Below are 15,627 nucleotides of genomic sequence, written 5' to 3'. Positions count from 1 at the left end.
CAAGAACAGAAAGATAAATACCACATGTTCACACTCATATGTGGAAACTAAAAAAAGCTTGAAATTGAACTCGTGGAGTTAACAGAATAATTACCAGGGGCTGGGAAGGATAGCAGGGAGCAGGGGATAATGTGGGGATACTTAATGAGAACATAATACAGTTAGATAGAATGAATAAGATCTAGTATTTGCTAGCACAAGAGGGTGATTATAGTTAACAACTTATTGTATATTTTAAAATAACTAAGAGTGGAACTGGAATGTTCTTAACAATAAGTACTTCAGGTGATGGATATGCCAATCCCCGATTTGACCATTGCACATTGTATGCTTGTACCAAAACATCACATGTACCTTATAAATATATAAATACATATATCCATACTAATTAAAAATGTTTTTTAAAAAAGAGGCAGTGATGCTTTTTCCAGGGAGACGGTCTGACGGTCAAGGGATCTTTACAAGATCTTCACAAGTTATTATGCAGGCCAGTGGGTTGCAAAGCTCCACTCCTCACCAGAGCCTTCACCAGGGCAAGAGGTGGCTCCTGATTAACCTTGGGATTCATCCAGGAGCCTGTCTGAGCTGTTATGAGGTCACAGGAGCAGGCTTACGTACCTCCTTGTATGGGGATGCTTTCAGGCACCTCTATGGAGAGTCCTGCATAACCAGGGAAGTTAAAGACACAGGAGTAGTATGTATTGGAACATCTGCCTGGTCTTTGAGGCCAGTTTCACAGCCAAGAAAAATCGCAATAGGAATTATTTCTTAAGTAACTGCTTTGTGCTCTATTACCGCAATACTATTACCACACTGGAGATTGATTCATTAACATGAATTCAATATCATTTTATAGTCCATATTCAGATTTCCGTGACTGTCCTCAAAATGTCCTTTTGAGTTTGTTGTTTCTAAGCAGGAAGCAGTTGACTCCAGGTGATTCTTAAGCTAACGGTTGAGACTGCAGCTCTGGGTGCGCCTGGTGTTGGCATGATGGTGATGTATAAGGGTGCCAGGTAATCAGCTGGTGCTAGCTGATACATACCCTCCTGCGGTACTTGCATTTTGAAGAGGGCTTCTTGGGACCGGAAGAAGTGCCATTCCTCAGAGGGACACTTCCTCTGTTGGCATGGTTTCAGATGCAGTGATGGGCTGTGGGAAGCATGTTGAGGAGAGCCGGCCGGCTGGCACCCCCTTTAACAAATGCACACAGTGCACAGGCAGCCCCCAGATTGGCCTCCTGATAAAGCCACTGCTCCTAGGGTCAGAGGGGACAGCACTCAGCCATCCCCAGACCCTCTGAGCTGCCCTTGGAGCCTGGCACTGTCCCTGTAAGAGGTCTGGGTGGAGCAGAGCTGCCTATCTTCCCCCACCTGCCCTCTCAGAGTACTCAGGCTCTGTCACTGGCAACAAAGACCAGAGACAGGCTGAGTCAGCTCGGTGTCCTGCGGCACAGAGTCAAGGAGAGAAATGACCCGGAAGACTCGGTGTTTCCAAGACTGGACTTCCTGTGGTAATGCAGGGCACAGTGTTCCATGAACAGACTGTTCCCAGGGGCTTCTGACGGGCAAGCTGCAGCCTGCAGGCTTCCCTCTGTGGTCAATGCCCACCAGACTTTGAAGACAGCAGTGAGAGGAAGTGATCGGCAACTACCTGGGTGCTCTCCTGGGTCCACCAAGAGCCCAACACACTTTGCCTGCTGCCAACTGAAGTTTAAAACTAGATGTAGCTACATGAGAAGAAACCGCCCAGGGGATAATCTATGGTGAAAGTAGGCCCTGCTTTGAGATGGAAATGACTTGGCTGGAGGCACCATGGGCTGAGCTTTCACTTGTACCTCACTGGTCAGACAGGACAAGAGAGCCAGGGTCGGGGGGTGCTTGGTCCCCCACCAGTCACAGAAGCCTCAGGCTGGAAGGCTCCTTAGCCAAGAGTCAAACCGGGTTTTGTCCCCGGTTCCAGTGCTGGCCACTTAAGTCCAGTCCCACTCCTTCTTCAATTAACAGCCCCTCACATTTCTGGGCCCCCTGTGATCCCCAAAGCCCTATAAGATCCCAGTGGGGGCCAGGCGTGGTGGCTCATGCCTGTGTCACTTTGGGAGGCCAAGGTGGGTGGATCACCTGAGGTTAGGAGTTCAAGACCAGCCCACAAGGCGAAACCCCGTCTCTACTAAAAATACAAAAACTAGCCAGGCATGGTGGCAGGTGCCTGTAATCCCAGCTACTCAGGAGGCTGAGGCACAAAAATTGCTTGAACCCAGGAGGCGGAGGCTGCAGTGAGCCGAGATCGCGCCACTCCCTCCAGCTTAGGCAACAAGAGCAAAATTCTGTCTCAAAAACAAACAAACAAAAAAATCTCAGGGGGTTCTAAGAGCCCAGGAGGTAAGACTGGAATTATTCTCATTTTAAAATGGGGGAAAGCCCCAGGGAGGAAAGAGATCTTGTTACCAGAAAGGGGTCCCAATCCAGACCCCAAGAGAGGGTTCTTGGACCTCGAACAATAAAGAATTCAGGGTGAGTCCACAGTGCAAAGCAAAATCAAGATTAAGAAAGTAAAAAGAGTAAGAAAAAGACTGGGCATGGTGGCTCATGCCTGTAATTCCAGCACTTTGGGAGGCCAACACGGGCGGATCACGAGGTCAGAAGATCGAGACCATCCTGGCTAACAAGGTGAAACCCCATCTCCACTAAAAATACAAAAAAATTAGCCAGGCGTGGTGGTGGGCACCTGTAGTCCCAGCTACTCGGGAGGCTGAGGCAGGAGAATGGCATGAACCCGGGAGGCGGAGCTTGCAGTGAGCCGAGATCACGCCACTGCACTCCAGCCTGGGCGACAGAGTGAGACTCCATCTCAAAAAAAAAAAAAAGAGTAAGAAAATGGCTACTCCACAGGCAGAGCAGCCCTGAGGGCTGCTGGTTGCCCATTTTTTTTGGTTATTTCTTGATTATACGTTAAACAAGGGGGTTGGCAAAGAAAGACCAAGAGGGAAAACGGCTGTCTTCAGAAAAGAAGCATTTTCGGAGAAAGATCGTTTCTTTCACAGTGTCCCCACAAAGATGCCCACTGGTCTGGAGGCAGTTAACTTGGCTCCTGCAATAGAAGGAAGTGAGACAACCTGCCTCTAGACCACTTTCCAACCCTTAAATCCTGTGGTTCCATCTGATTTAAAAAGCTGCCAAGCTTAGACAAGGGTGAGGGAGACATACCCCACTCCCAGAAAGGCCCGTCCCCAAGGAATCCCAAATTGGTGTAATTCTCAAATGGAATGTGCAGACCTTCTCCACACCTTGGCCCATTCAAAGTGCATCTTACAAATGTGAGTGAAAAATAACACTAAAGAGAACTTCCTGGGCATCCCATCACTGAAAGTAGATTTCCCCAGCAGACCATGACCAAGCTGGGGTTACACTGCCAGAAGCACCCCCACTCCCATCTCATTTGTGCAATTTTTATGGCCCTGCTCTTACCAGGCTCAAGGCCACATCACAGACCCTCCTGACTTCTCTGGGATCAGCAGGTGGCCTCCTGTCCCTGCCAATTCTTACATTCTCAAGTTAAAACTTCCCTTTGAAATTAGAGGCCTCACCCATCATGGTGAAAGGTCACAGAATAAAGATTCTATCCATTACAAAGTTTCTCATATACAATTTTTCTTATTGTAGTTTATGTATGAAAAGACTGGCAACCAACTTGCAGGAAACAATGAGACCGGCCCGCCATGTGTAAATTAAATTTGAATCTAGTTTATTTGCAGAATTTTACTTAACCAATTGTCATTTCTTCCTGTTTCTCACCACTATATAAAAACTTACCCTTTGTACAGGTATGAAAAATGCTGAACAATGAGTAAGTAGTGAATATTGCACATTTAATGTCCAAAATAAAGTTGTCGTTTTTAAAGGTCACACTACGTATGTGGGAAGAAAAAGAGTTGAACACACTTGAGAAGTATGTGTCTCCACATAAGTGATTTTAAACTATTGAAAGAAAAATGAATTCTAACTCTCAGTGCTCAATGATAGTACATCTGTACATTAAAAAATAAAAGTTATAATCGACAACATTCCTTAGCAATTTCATTATCCCAAAAGAGGATCAGTAGTATAATTATTTTTTTTCAAGTTATTTTCATCCAGAATCAGGAACCTACCAGAGTGAAGGAAACCTCAAATACAGCTACTCCTGGACACTGAGGCCTGAGGCATGCTGTGGAAACTGGACCAAAATGAAGTCTGCATTAGTAAGTCTAGAACTTTACCCAGCACAACCCAGACACAAATGCAAGATGGTAGACGGGGATACTTCTTTTTTAAGCAACACACTTATTTTCCAACATTATATTCTTCACTTTGCTTAATAAGACAAAGTTAACTGATCAGAAAAATGATCAGCTACTATCTCAAAATGAGCTGTACAGTTGGCCCAAAATGAAGAGCAGGCAGTAGTAGAGGATTAAGGGCAAAGTGCCTTGTTGTTAGGCCTGTCATGAAGATGTGGGATGAAATCTGTCTCGGGCAACAACTGATGTTAAGCTGAGGTCTGCAGTCTCGACTTGCCGCTAGCTTAATGCGCCCTGCATGGCGCACAGCTACTGAAAGCTGATGCTGCCTAAGCATCTAGGGAATTATACCACTTGGACCACACTGGCACGATTCTGACCTCAGGGCTGGGGCCAGAATGAGGTAAAGGAGGCACCATGGGTGTAAACCCAAGGAAGCACTCTCTTGGCACCTGCAGGTAAGCACCAACTTAGATGTGTGCCTCGTTTGTCTCACCCTAGCCCTGGCCCTGCTAATCCGGGGCATATCCCTTTTAGGATAACATGGACTAATTTGGACACTTTCCCCAAATTGCAGCCCAGTTAGACATGATGGTGGAAAAGGTCTAACTAAAGACACTGCGGGGGAGATGGGTGCGGTGGCTCACGCTTGTAATCCCAGCACTTTGGGAGGCCAGGGTGGGCAGATCACAAGGTCAGGAGTTTGAGACCAGCTTGTCTCAACGGCTGGGTGAAACCCTGTCTCTACTAAAAAATACAAAAATTAGCCAGGCATGGTGGCGTGCGTCTGTAGTCCTGGCTACTTGGGAGGCTGAGGCAGAAGAATAGCTTGAACCCAGGAGGCAGAGGTTGCAGTGAGCCAAGACCATGCCATTGCACTCCAGAGCCTGGGTGACAGATGAGACTCTGTCTCAAAAAAAAAAATAGACACTGGGGGATTTAGCCTGGAGAGGACTAAGAGGTGAGGGATGGGGTGGAAGTGGTGTCAGACATGTGATAACAACTGAAAATATCTAAAAGTCTGCCTCAAGGAGGGGCAAAAGAATAGCCCCAGCCTGAACTGCTCTAGGCAGAACTACGACCAATAGGCAATGTAGAAACATCTCGGTTCAACAGAAAACAGAACTCCAGAGCCTGTCAACGGCAGCCTGGGCCTGCCCATCACAGGCTGGACCACCAGGCACTGGACAGGGGTGGAGGAGGATCCCTGCAGAGTGAGAAGGGCACTAGATGAACTTGAATGACCCTTCTGACTTTGAAAGTCTACGATTCCAGGACATTTGCTTCTGCTCCAGAAAAAAGAATTTTAGGAATAAAAACTCAGTGAAAAAGTATATATCACCTTCATTTGAAAGGAACAAGGACAGGAACACTCTTGGCTTATATGACATGTACACGCTGATTTTGATGATGAAGTGGGAGGAACAAGGAGGCTGTCACTTGGTTGAAAGGAAGTTAGGCTGGTCTATGGGTTTTCATTTTCTGGACTAGGCTTCCCCCAACCTCAAAGAAGTGAGAGACTCAGGCACACAACACCTGTGGGGCAGAGGCATGCGATGGCTGAGCCAACAAAGGGTGGTGAGACTAAGAAACGAGTCCTGCCTTGAAGCTGAGGTCCCAAGTGTGCAGGAGCTTTGGAAACATGTACAGGTGGGTCCCGACTCCACTGCTACTGTCACGCTGTATAGACAACTGTGTAGACACATCTGGCAGGACCTCCCTCCCCCTATGTCTGGTGTGTTCCAGCATCCTGCCCTTCACTTGTTCTATTAATAGGCAATGGGGCAACATGATTCAGGGATGCAGCCTGCCTCTGCCACCCACCTGTGCACCGCAGCATGGGAAGTGATGGAGAGGAAGAGAGATGTTTTTCATGGCAACCAGAATGCTGCCTCCTCCTGATCCCAGGAAGCAGTTAGACATCCTTATTTGGTCCCAATGCCACTGTCGGCCACCCTGCGGTGAAGTCTGGAGCCCGCAGCCATTCACCCTCCACGCTGCTCAGTCCACGAGGTCTTGGTCTTACTTGATTCCAATATTGATGTGCAGCACCCATTACTGATTCTGAAACCACAGCCTCACGCTTTCTGGAGGCCAACAATTTTTTTAAGCAAAGGCTCCCTGCCCCTGCAAACCAATGGGCGGGCTGGCCTCTCGGCCACTCTTCTTTCCCAGGAGGCTACAGCCACATGGCCATGTCTGAACTATCTCAGTGTCTTTATAGCACGTTCCTAGCCCAGAGTTTCCCATAGAAACCTAGGAGTTGAGTCAACCTTCCAAGGTTAAGCAAGAAAGAGTTAAAGAGGAAGCTCTTTCACTGACCATCTCTGATGATTAATGTTCAATGTCAAATAAATTAAATGACATCAGGCATAACAACCTACAGCAACTTTAACAGCTGAAACACTTTATAAGATAGTGTGATATCCCTATAATTTGGTTTTTAACCAGTTACAACCAAAGATTGATTTTATTTTTTATAATATTTACAGACCAATAACATTATACAGATTAATCATAATTTTCTTTAAAATGTGCATACTGTCAAAAATTTCACATCCTAGGATAGCAATAATTATATCCTCCTCAAAGAAAACACAAAATATTTCCAAACAAAAATCAGTGTTGCCAGATCAGACTATTAAACTGTCCACAGCTTGTCAAATTTTCTTATACACAGAACAAGATGACTAATTTTGAAAATAGAGAGAAGCAAAAATAAGAAAAGCTGAGACAGGTCCCTCTGAGATGGACATTTGGTGGCCTGTAAAACTCAAGAGACTGGACAGGATGTTCTTTATCAAAGCTGCAAAGCGTGTCTGTGAGGAAGAATCGTTCCGTCCAACTAAAGAAATCTAAAGTAAAGAAAAGCTCCTACCAACTTCCCAATTTGGGGGGAAGCATTCCACAAGGACATTTGAGGAGAGATTAGCACTCTGTTAACTACATCCCTATACCCCTATAAACGTGCTTGGTGGCTTTTTAGACATTTTTAGGTAAATATTCTAGGGCTACAAACTACCCATACACAAAGACATATTAAGCCAGCTGTGCAGGCAAAATCCATGTAGAGCTGACAGAATGAGGAACGTGATAACAGAAGTCAAACTGCTCATTCCCAGGAGAAATAACATGAGCAAGAAGATGGCCACAGAACAAGGCAAAGTTACACACAGGCTTTGGTAATGATTGAACTGTCAACAACAGAAGGCACGTGGCTATTGAAAAAAAGCCAAATTTCAGTAGCTCTCCTGACCTGACCCAGTTTCCACAGACAAGTGTTTCAGTAGACAAGTGGCTTCATCTGAGTTTAAATATGAAGTTAAAAAACAAGCAGGGAACAGAGAATCAGGTCTTCAGTCTCCCTCAGTCTCTGTCTCCTGACAGTGAGCCTTTCAGATATCACAAGTGGTGTCTATCAAAGAGTGCAAAACTTAGGTGTCAACAGGGCCAAGTGATGTGAATGAGGCTAGGGTCAGGGCCCAAGGGAATGCACAGACTCTCCTGACTGGAGAGAGGCAGCCCTGTCTGCATGCCTCGCCAAGTGGACCAAACAAAACACCTGTGTAAAACATGCTCCTCCCAGACTGCCAGCTTGCCACCCTGATTCAGACAGGCAGCTCCTTTTCCATGAGGACACGTGGCTGGATGGAAATGGACTTGTCATCATCTCTACTGCCCACTATAATCATGATCATCAGTCATATTTCACACATGACCCACTTTAATGAACTCAGCATTTTCATCTCCCTTCTGAGAAAAACGATACTTTAAAACTATTGTATCTCCCCACATTTGAGAAATGCAGAAATTTTCAAAATTGACTTTTTTACTTTGGAGGAGCACAAATGGGGTTTAAAAGTAAGAGTACTATGTGACTTCCAAGGTTGTCAGATCTGGAACACTTACATAAAATGGAGACAGAAGTGGAAACATACAAAGAACTTCATCTGGAGGTCTTGTGAGATGACTGAGACATTCGGCAACTGTGAGTGGCTCTGTACCCAAGTGGAACTTAGTAAGTTTCTCTTGTGGATAAATATAAAAGCTGAAAGAGTCTCCAGAAGGTCTTAAGAGCTAAGAAAGCGCGCGCGCGCGTGCACACACACACACACACACACACACACACACACAGACACACACACATCCCTCAGAATTATCTAATATCTAATGTCTCCCAACTTGCATCTCAGTCAACTACACACGGGCCGAACTGAGCTCTACAGTGAAATTGAGCAAAGTTACTTGTGCAACAGGAAAGTTAAATGTAAACATAAACAGCAATGGGTTTTTCAAGAGCTTCAGTGCTACTATCGTATGTGGTCCAAATAATGCACTTCTGGATACAGACAGTTAACAAGAAGAGCCAAGAAGCTTCTCCCATCTTGAAGGCAATGGCCAGGATGCCTTATAAATTGGGTGGCTTGCAATATTTGATCCTGGTATTCAACATACTGCTTACTTGATGACATGGATTCAAGAGCATTCAGAGCCTAAAAGACATGGAAGACAAGAGGGTTAACTCCGTAGAGGCACATAATGTGACTGCCAGAGGTGCAGCACACCCATTATTACTATGTACTTCAACTGTGAGCCTTGTGGGAAGGAGGCCTACAGAACTGAGGTCAGGAGTCCGAAAGGCAGGCATTGATTAATTTAACCACAACCAGAAGGAGGCCAGTAGCCAAAACCTCTGTGACCTTTGCAGCATCCCACATCCAGCCTTCCCTGTTTCTGTTCTGTGCTATTTCCCAACCTTGCCTTACCAAGAGCCACTGCTGTGGCAGGCTGCTCTTGTTGCTGGGCACCTCACCTGCCACACCCATTTCTAAAGCCTGCCTTGTCCTCATTCTCCCCAGTCCCACCTGTGGGGTCCTCCCCACCAGAATGTCCACTCCTTCCGTTCCTAGGGCCCAACCCGAAATCCCAAGCACCAGCCTCATCTTGCTAAGGTGAAATCTGTTCAATCTGCTGTTGGATATGTTTCTAAGTTATGAGATAATGTTATACGAAACTGTCTAACGGAAAGGAATTCTAGAGGAACCAGTTGCTAAGTGCTGCCAAGAGTAAGTGAGAAGGTTGTTAAATCTGCCAACAAGCATGAAGTACATAGGTTCCTCCCGAATCCTTCTGACAAATGACACAAAATCATGGCAGAAACTGTTTCCATTCCTCTCTTCAGAGGAAGAAGGAAAGAAAAACATTCTTTGACTCCAGAATTTTGATTATTCCTTTCTTCATAGTAGGAGAAGAGAAGGGAAGAGACTGTATATAGAGAAAACAAAAAATCAACAGTGGCCCTTGATTTTTGGGTGGGGAGTTTCGTTTTCCAACGTAACAAACTCATCCACCCCAGGATTCTGATGGTGCTCACTGGGGGACATCCCCCACCATGGAGTGCCCCACTCCCTCCTTGTCCCTTTTACAGAAACCATTGCACTAGAAAATATGTATTAAAAGATGGAATGTGCTTGATTCAAAAACAAAAAGAGGTGATTTTTTTGAGGATGATAAATAAACCAGAATTTTAGAAATTAACTACCAGGAGGGCTGTACATAGAAGTCTTTGGGTTGAAAATAAACGAAGGTATCTGGGCACCAAATTAGGAGCTATGTAAACAGAGTTCAATTTAAGAATAGGAATCAATTGGGACAGGCATTTCCCATGAACCACAGTGTTTCTCTGTCTCTCTCCCTCTCCTTTCCTTCTTTAAATTTAGTCCCCCAAACAGTCTACTTTGACAGTTTGTCTAAGAATAACCATTTTCTAAAAAGACAACTTTCTTCAAATCTGAATATCCTAATGACAAATATGCATGGGACATTCAGGGAGTCATCACTCTAAGTCTAAAGAAATGAAGACAAAGAGGCCAGGCCTGGACAGCCCAGGACCCCAGCCAAAGCAAGAAACTGATGCTCCCGGTACTGGTGGCCACAGGAGACGTAGCCTTCTCAAATACACCCTGCATCTCACTGACTTCACAACCTGCCCTCAGGATATTCATCTGCCCACTGGGATGTTTCATGTAAGACAACAGGGGATTCAAACAGCAGCTGTCTAGGCAATGAGTGACAACTATCAGCTATGTTATAAGCCCAGATCCCTGTGAAGAACCTGCTAATTATTCTGTCTGATCCTTGCTTTTAATAACCAAGACCTGACATTGCACGTGGCTGCCTTAAACATGACACAGCTGCCCCAGCAGAGGAGCTCAGGTGTTTTAAGCTCTGACCACTTACAGAGACAGCCCTGCAGAGCGGGGAATGGGAGAGGCCTGGAGCCAGACTGGCCAGTATGAATTCCAGCCCCAACACTTACTAGGTGTGTGATTTGGGACAAATTACTTAGCCTTTCTCTATCTCTCTTTCCTTATCCAAGAAACCAGGATAATAATATTTCCTAGCTGGATGCAGTGGCTTATGCCACTTGGGAGGCTGAGGGTAAGAGGATTGCTTGAAGCCAGGAGTTTGAGACCAACCTCAGCAACAAAGCGAGACCAAGTCTCTACAAAAAAAAATTTTTTTAATTAGCCAGGAGTGGCAATGCATGCCTGTAGTCCTAACTACTTGGGAGGCTGACGTGGGAGGACTGCTTGAGCACAGGAGTTCAAGGCTGCAGTGAGATATGATCACACCATTGCACTCCTGCCTGGGCAACAGAATAAAACCCTATCTTAAAAAATAAAATAGTTTCTGTGCTATAGCATTGCTATGAGGATTAAATGAGTTAACGCTTTAACTCATTAATCTTGGTCGAGTTAAAACTTATAACAGTACCTGGCACAGAGGGAGGACTCACGAATGCTGATCATCATTTTTTACTGTGTGCCTTTGTACCTGGCCAGCATGTCCACAGATTATAGGAATGTGGCCTTCCATGTGTGTAGAAGAAGCTGTTATTTCTAGCTACCATTCTGCCCATGTTAGGTTATTCTAGCATCAGCCAACAATAGTCAACCTTCAGACTCACAAAACAGGAACTACTTTCTCGGTTCCAAGCTAAAGCTCAGCTAATTTCCATCCATCCCAACTGTAGCCATATCTTCTGTGCAAGAACCCAGTCCCCAGCTCCAGCCCCTGCTCCAGCCCAAGCAGGTGGCAGATAAGTGCATATTCACACTTATCAGAACCAAATTTAATCCTAGACAGACTTTCATTTGGACTTACTTTTCTACAGTGACAGTAACAGCGATCTAGACAACTTCCTACAAAAATTTGGAGGTGTGCACGTGAAACCATTTTCCAGTTAAGTAGGGTACATGAAAGGGAACGGTGTGCTACCACCACAGAGCATCATGTCATGATGGGCACAGGCTACGGCTGCCACCTCCCTGCCTTCTAGGGAAGATGTGCAGGCAAACTTCTAACCCTTCATTGTAAATACTGACCTGCTGAGCTTTGGGAGTCAGATGTAATTCAGAGCCAGGCTTCAAACGGATCTGATCTTCCATAGGAACCTGAACTGAAAGGAAGGCAGCCATGCTTCGGGCAACCACTCGGAACCTTAGGCATTAGGGAGAGGTCAGAAGAAGTAAATGGCTATTAAAGTTAGCATTTTGAAATAAACACCATATTCTCTATGACAAAACAACACTAACACATTTCCAGATCAACTGTGTTGTTCACTTTCTCAGGAAAATCTTAAAATATGATCAGGAAGAAGTTTTATCCATTATCACCATCCAAACAATATATGTATAAATCAGATTCAAGAATGAAAGTGTTGGCAAATATGTGGAATAACTGGAACCCTTGCACATTGCTGTTGGGAATGTAAACGGTGCAGGCACTAGGGAAAACAGTCTGGCAGTTCCTCAACAAGTGAAGCATAGAGTTACCATAGGACCCAGCGATTCCGCTCCCGGGTATACACCAAAAAGCTAAAAACAGATGTTCTAACAAAAACTGGTACACAAATGCTCATAGCAGCATTTATCTGCAATAGCCAAAAGGCTGAAACAATCCAAATGTCCATCAGCTAATGAATGGATAAACAAAATGTGGAATACAGAAGAATATTATTCAGCCATAAAAACAAATGAAGTATGGATACATACTACAACATGGATGAACCTTGAAAACTTTACGTTAAGTGAAAAAAGCCCAACATAAGGGGCTACACATTATATGATTCCATTTACGTGAAATGTCCAAAATAGGACTGAACATATAAAGTCATAATGTCAATTAGTGGTTGCCAGAGACACGGGGGTTGAAGGGAATGGAGGTGACTACTTAATGAGTGTAGGGCTTCCTTTTGGAGTGATAAAAATGTTCTGAAGCTAGATTGTGGTGATGGCTGCAACAATATTGTGAATGTTTGAAATTCACTGAATTGTGCATATGAAAATGGTTACCGTGAAAAGTTTTAAGTTATATGTATTTTATCACACTTAAAAAAAAAAAGAATAAAAGACACAAGCCAAATTTAACTAAAACAAAATCACGCAGTCCTGCTATCTTCTACCTCAAACCAAGAAACATGATGTTAACTGGTTTGGAATGAGTGAGTCCCAAAATTACAACACCACAATGGGCTATTCCACAAGAATGCTGACATCATCAAGTTTGCAAATTCTTTTCAACACTGACAAGGGCTTGAAAAGAAAACCATGACATAAGTAAGTATGATGAGAGAAAATGGGAAGCTAATGGCAAATTCTTCCATGCCTTGGGATTTTTTGCAACAAAAATCCAGACTTGTTTCTCATTACTTATCCTTCTTACCAACAGGCTTTTTATTTGCTTTTTCTTTTTTTTTTTTTTGAGACAGTCTTGCTCTGTTGGCCAGGCTGGAGTGCAGTGGTGTGATCTTGCCTCACTACAACCTCTGCCTGCTGGGTTTAAGCAATTCTCCTGCTTCAGCCTCCTGAGTAGCTGGGACTACAGGTGCTTGCCACCCCACACCCAGCTAATTTTTGTATTGTGTTTGTATTTTTATTTATTTATTTATTTTTGAGACAGGGTCTGACTCTGTCACCTAGGCTGGAGTGCAGTGGCATAATTTCAGCTTGCTGCAACCTCTGTCTCCCGGGTTCAAGCAATTCTCCCACCTCAGCCTCCAGAGTACCTGAGACTACAGGCATGTATCACCATGCCCGGCTAATTTCTGTATTTTTTGGTAGAAATGGGGTTTTACCATGTTGGCCAGGCTGGTCTCGAACTCCTGACCTCAAGTGATCCGCCTGCCTTGGCCTCCCAAAGTGCTGGGATTACAAGTATCAGCCACCACGCCCGGCCACCAACAGATCTTAACCCAGCTTGACTACTGAACAGTTCACTAGACTGAGTCCCTCACAGGTTCTGGGTTTCCCTGAACCCATCAAGTGCCCACCTGACTTGGCTTTTAAACTAAGCTCGCATACCATCCATGACTGGTTCCAAACCAAAAAGAAATCAGTAGTGCAGTTAGGTTACAAAGTCCAAACATAACAGGAGATACTATTAAAAATAATGTTTGAACTGAAAATTTTTTAAAAAGGTAAGAAAAAATTAAAAATGCTTTTTAGAATATAAAGATGTAATCAGGCTGTGTTTTCTTTTTTTTCCATTAATCTCTCTGGAGAACCTAGATCCTAAGTCGAAAAACCTACTAAAGTATCACAACCTGTAAGTAGGTACAGATGTCTGAGGCCTGTTTAGAAGAAGTGTTAGAAAGGCGCTTCCTTACCTGTTAGACAAAGGCGACTTCCGGCCCAACCCAATCGCTCCCAGGATCCCAGAGCTGAGCCTCTCCTCAGCCACGAGGTTCTGCCTGCTCTGAACCATGAGCAGAATTCGAATGACAGATTCTGTCAGGACGGAGTCATTCTGCTCTGTCTGAATGAGGGAGAGCTGAAGGACTTGGTGCCACCACAAAAACAGCTTTGCCTCTTCCTCCACGGAGCTAGGGGAGGCACCAGAGGAAAATAAAATTAGAAGTAAATTTTTTCCACTCCAATTTAACTGCAAGTCCACATCAGAGTTTTAAGGATAGGAGACATTCAGTACTTAAAAAGCATAGGCTAACGGTTGATGTCAATAGAGCAATGGGACTGCAACCGCCGCCACCTGTGGAACATCTACTACATGCCACCGTGATGAACTTCGTGTTCTTCACTTCATCCTCATGACAGCCCTATCAGGTAGGGGTTACTATCTCCACTTAACCGGTAAGGAAACTGATGCTTGGTGTTTCAAAGTGCCAGTTTTAGGAAACAAAAATCTGCTCAGAAGATTAGCCCATTAATTAAGAATCTTTCCAAAACAACTGTCACCATACCTTAAAACCTTATTTTGTATGCACCACTTGGTTCTGTGTACTTAAGGCTACACTTAAGCTCTAAATTCCAAGTTAACCAAATACAGCAAGTTTGATGTAACAGCCTGAGGGCCAACGTACCTTGGGTACACCTGTTCCAGCCACTTGCTTAAGATGAGCAGCACTTTCATTTCATTCCTTAGAGTCTGTTCGCTGTTTAAACACTGAAGCAGGTAGACGTAAAGAGTCAAGTAACTGCCCAGGGTAAGGCACTCCTGCAGGAACTCTTCCATGGTGAGCTCGGGAACCTGAAGGGATACCAGAATGGGCCCCCATCCTGAGTTCTGATTGACAGGGCCTAAGAACGTGAAGAAGAGACATCAAGATATAGGCAAGAATCCAATTACTTGACAACTCTAGCAAATACCTTCACTTTAAGCTTCATGGTTTTTTTTTTTTTTTTGACATAGCAACCTATGAGATAAGCTTCATGTCAAGACAACATTTCTTACAGTGACCCTGGAGGCTACAAAAGTCAAAGATACCTCCCAGGGCTCAGACTGGGAAACCCCTGGGCCAGATGCTTGTCCCCAGCGTAGCCACCAGAAAGGTTTAAGAAATCAGAATTCAGGGCTGCATATGAATAAATCACCTTTCTATCACACTATGATCCTTAAAACCACATGTAGACACTGCCTGTCCTGATCAGCTAAGAGGTTTAACTTTAATACCCTTTTTAAGAACATATGAACACTTACGCTTTCCCACAGGAAACTCTTATCACTCAATCTGTGAGAAGTTTTAGTTATCAAAGCTTAGTCTACCTCATGTATTGAAACTGTTTGATTTTTAGGAACACAGATGAGTTTGGAATAGCAGTGTTATTCTAATGGTTCTCCACTCTTTGGGGAAGGGAGGGTGGGCTGGCATGGTGACATGCACACCACCTCCATGGGTGGGCATGTGCTGTTCATGGGGAGTCAGGACAGGGCAGATGGCAGGTTGTGGGTACCTCCTGGATCCTTGCTCCGATACCCTCCTTCTCAGCCCTCTTTCTCTCCCACTGACTGCAGTGTGATGTGTTATCTGGATATCAGAGGTGACAAGT

At 44.6% G+C, this 15,627-nt stretch overlaps 1 protein-coding gene across 3 annotated transcripts in view; it reads right to left on the bottom strand.

Moving 5' to 3' along the window:
* Positions 1-5: 5 nt before the first annotated feature.
* EPG5 (ectopic P-granules autophagy protein 5 homolog) overlaps positions 6-15,627 on the bottom strand; it is a 142,129-nt gene continuing 126,507 nt past the window's right edge. For 2 of the 3 annotated variants that reach the window (XM_033177855.1, XM_033177854.1), the window contains exons 41-44: positions 14,661-14,877; positions 13,950-14,165; positions 11,668-11,782; positions 5,600-8,772 (exon numbers count right to left, since the gene is read on the bottom strand). In XM_033177855.1, coding sequence (XP_033033746.1) covers positions 8,590-8,772; positions 11,668-11,782; positions 13,950-14,165; positions 14,661-14,877 — 731 coding nt within the window. In that variant the 3' untranslated portion in view covers positions 5,600-8,589. Of the gene's footprint in view, positions 1,259-5,599; positions 8,773-11,667; positions 11,783-13,949; positions 14,166-14,660; positions 14,878-15,627 lie in introns of those variants that run through there. The other variant, XM_033177856.1, reaches the window with a different exon arrangement.

This window comes from Trachypithecus francoisi, unplaced genomic scaffold (genome assembly GCF_009764315.1).
Source record: "Trachypithecus francoisi isolate TF-2019V2 unplaced genomic scaffold, Tfra_2.0 Lachesis_group19, whole genome shotgun sequence".
NCBI classification, from domain to species: domain Eukaryota; kingdom Metazoa; phylum Chordata; class Mammalia; order Primates; family Cercopithecidae; genus Trachypithecus; species Trachypithecus francoisi.
This window is presented reverse-complemented; position numbering and strand designations above follow the sequence as displayed.